The sequence below is a fragment of the Porites lutea genome, chromosome 8 (assembly GCF_958299795.1).
Source record: "Porites lutea chromosome 8, jaPorLute2.1, whole genome shotgun sequence".
In the NCBI taxonomy this organism is placed as follows: Eukaryota; Metazoa; Cnidaria; class Anthozoa; order Scleractinia; family Poritidae; genus Porites; species Porites lutea.
The window spans coordinates 27,471,000-27,474,424 of NC_133208.1; the positions used below are offsets into that span (position 1 = coordinate 27,471,000).

Here is a 3,425-nt window from a genome sequence, read left to right on the forward strand (position 1 = left end):
GACTCTGTTAAGGACCTGGGTTTTTGATAGTAAACTCTCATTCAACGACCACATAATTAAAACAGCATCATCTTGTATGTCTGCCCTAGGGCAAATTAGCCGAGTTAAACATATATTTAGAAAAGACATACTTGTTACAATAATTAATTCTCTCGTGTTTAGTAAGTTGTATTACTGCTCGTCCGTCTGGTCGAATACTTCTGCCAGCAATATACGCAAACTACTTCGCCTCTTTCGTGCGCTCCTCCCGCGTACTCAATATCTCGACCCCGCCACTAATTAACTGCTTTACTTACATAATAATTTGGTAGAATATACAAGACAAAGAACAGAAGGTGCTTTCAAGAGAAAAGACCTGCCGAACAGTAAGAAGCATGAACATGACAGTAAATGGATCAAGTTCCTCGAGCTGCTCCGGTATGATAAATCTAGAAGCAGCAAAAATTGGAGCAACAGTTGCTCTTAGTTTGCTCCTTGTTGTTTCGCTGATTGGAAATTTGCTCATCGTATTAATTGTTTACAAAACACCAACTTTAAGAAAACCGATAAATATGTTGATCGTAAATATGGCCATGTCCGACCTGCTCTTTCCAATATTCACGTTCCCTGTTCAACTGGCATATTTACACGTTGGCCGGTGGCTTATTGGTGGTAACCTTGGTCAAGCCTTGTGCAAGCTACGTGTTTTCGGTATATACATTTCCTCGTTAGTATCTGTTCAGAGTCTGGTTCTGATAACAGTGGATCGATTTGGAGCTGTTGTAGTTCCACTTCGTTCCCCTCTCATAACTATCAAGCAGTGTCCATTCTTCATTGTCGCTACGTGGATAATCGCGATGGCCGTTCATTCGCCATATCTTGTTGCTCAAAAACTTGTTGAATACCCTGGAGGAATGAGGTGCAAAAGTCAGTGGAGAGAAACTTTCGGAGAAAACGCAAATAGAAATTACATCTTAGTACTTGCTATCGTGTTTTTCTACACCCCCTTTGTCTTGTTGGCGATACTTTACTCCGTCATCCTGATCAAGCTCAAAAGGCAAGCCCATCCAGGTGAGCCATCAGCCAACGCTGAGGAACAGCGGACAAGAAGAATCAGAAGCGTACTGAAGATGGCGATTGCTATTGTTGTAGTGTTTTTCATTTGCTGGATACCACGGTTCAGTAGTGGGATGATATACGTTTTAAGTGCACCAAAAAGTTCCATTTCTTGTAGTTTTAAACTGTACGATCTTATCACCTCGTTTATGCCTTTAGCAAACTGTGCTCTCAACCCGATCATCTGCCTTATTTTTAGTAGTAACTATCGCCAAGCTCTAAAGAGACTTGCGAATTGCTGTAATACAGGGCAAGATTAATTTTTTGAAAACTTAAAGCTTTGCCTGTTCTGAAGCGATTCCAGAGAGAAAAAAAACGACCGATATTAATAAATAACTTTACTGTAATATGATAAGCCGAAAAAGCTGTTATCTTTATCTTCGCTAACAAAGCTTCTCAGGGGCACCCAACGTTAATTTTCGGAAAATGTCTGTTTGGAAGACGATCTGAGATCTAGAATTTTCGGAACATTTGATACCAAATTTCTTGCTTGCCTGCCTCTCCTAGGATTTTCGAACCTCTAAAAAATGGTAACATTGCCCATTTTTAACGGATTTTTACCCTAAAAAGGTCACCTAGAATTTTCGGGAGCTTATTTTCTGGCTGAAATTTTCGAAAAGGTAAGTTTTGATCCCTACAATTTTCGGATCGCTAGAAATTCAGCTGGGAAATCCGAACAGATGAAAAATTTTTAGGGGATAAAAATATGCCTGTATCTACCGTTTAAATACTAAAATACGTTTAACAGTGCTATGTTTAAGTAGTTTTGAACTATATTCTCGTTGGGTGCCCAACAACACCAGTCATTACTGTGTCCTCCTGGTTACAAGTTTATTGACTTTCCACGACAAGAACGGATAGGTGGAGGCATTGGACTACTGTACAAGGATTCACTTCGTGTTAGCACGACTCGAGATGGAATTCAAGAGTCGCTTGAATTTTGCGAGTTGTTGGTCCAAACGTCGACTTCCCGCAAGATACGGCTTGTGATCGTCTACCGTCCACAGAATTGTGATGACCACCGCAGGGTTCCCATTAACACTTTTCTGATGGAGTTTTCTGACCTGATGGAGTCCACTATTCTATCCAAAGAGCCTTTGATTGTCGTTGGTGATTACAACATACATGTGGATGTTCCTAATGACACTGATGCACTTAAGTTTTTAGATCTGCTTGAGTCTCTCGGTTTGGAGCAGCATGTGACAGAGCCAACGCACATACGTGGTCACACCCTGGATCTTGTTATAACAAGAAAGATTGAGGATATTCTGGCGAGTCCACCACGCGCCTGTCGCTATTTCTCCGATCATGCAGCTGTACATTGTCATGTTGCCATAAGTAAGCCTTCATTTCAGACTAGGATAATAAAGTTTAGGAAAACTAAATCCTTGGACGCTGAGAGCCTATCGAACGATGTAGTACTTACAGGGCTATGTGATCGAGGTAATAGCGATCCCATCACCCCACTGGACTTGGATGTACTTGTAGAGGATTACACGACCACACTCTCTCAAGTTCTTGATCGTCACGCACCTTTAAAAACCAAAACAGTGCGGGCTAGGCCCAAGGTACCCTGGTATACCAGTGAGATAGCCGAGGCAAAAAGGCGACGCCGGAAAGCAGAACGGAGATGGAGAAGAACACGATCACAGGAAGATTTGTTGGCATTCAAGAAACTCAAGAACCACGTTACTTATTTAAGTACACGGGCTAAGTGTGCTTTCTACTCAGACTTTGTGAACGACAATAGTGAAAACCAAGGAAAGCTATTCAGGGCCACTCGATCATTGTTACTTCCTAGGAATGAGTTGTGTTTTCCAGAATACACGGACAACTCAATCTTAGCCAACGATATCGGGCGGTTTTTCGACCGTAAGATTGCAAAGATTCGGGCAGAGCTTGATGCGTGTACTCTTCATCCTGGGGCGGTGGCTGAGGATAAAGTGTTTACAGGCGATAGGAAACTTGATCATTTCAATACGTATTCTGTGGAAGATATAAGGAAGCTGGTCAGTAGATCATCGAAGAAAAGCTGTCAACTTGATCCTATGCCGACCAATTTAGTAGTTGGCATGTCCGATATGCTTCTCCCCATCATCACTAATGTCGTGAATTCTTCACTTTCCTTGGGACACTTTCCATCTGATTGGAAAACGGCCCTTGTGGATCCAAGACTGAAGAAGACCAAGCAAGGGACTTCCTTATCCAATTTAAGACCTGTGAGTAATCTGCAATACCTCTCTAAATTGGTTGAAAGGGCAGTTTATGATCAGACAACCGATCACGTTACTCAGTCGGGTTTGTATCCCATCCTCCAGTCAGCCTATCGA

The 3,425-nt window shown here is 42.1% G+C and overlaps 1 protein-coding gene across 1 annotated transcript; it reads left to right on the forward strand.

Moving 5' to 3' along the window:
* The first annotated feature begins 293 nt into the window (after positions 1-293).
* Positions 294-1,355, forward strand: LOC140945462 (allatostatin-A receptor-like). Its single transcript, XM_073394483.1, has one exon. It carries the CDS (start codon positions 375-377, stop codon positions 1,353-1,355), a length of 981 nt encoding a protein of 326 aa, XP_073250584.1. The 5' UTR covers positions 294-374.
* Positions 1,356-3,425: the final 2,070 nt, after the last annotated feature.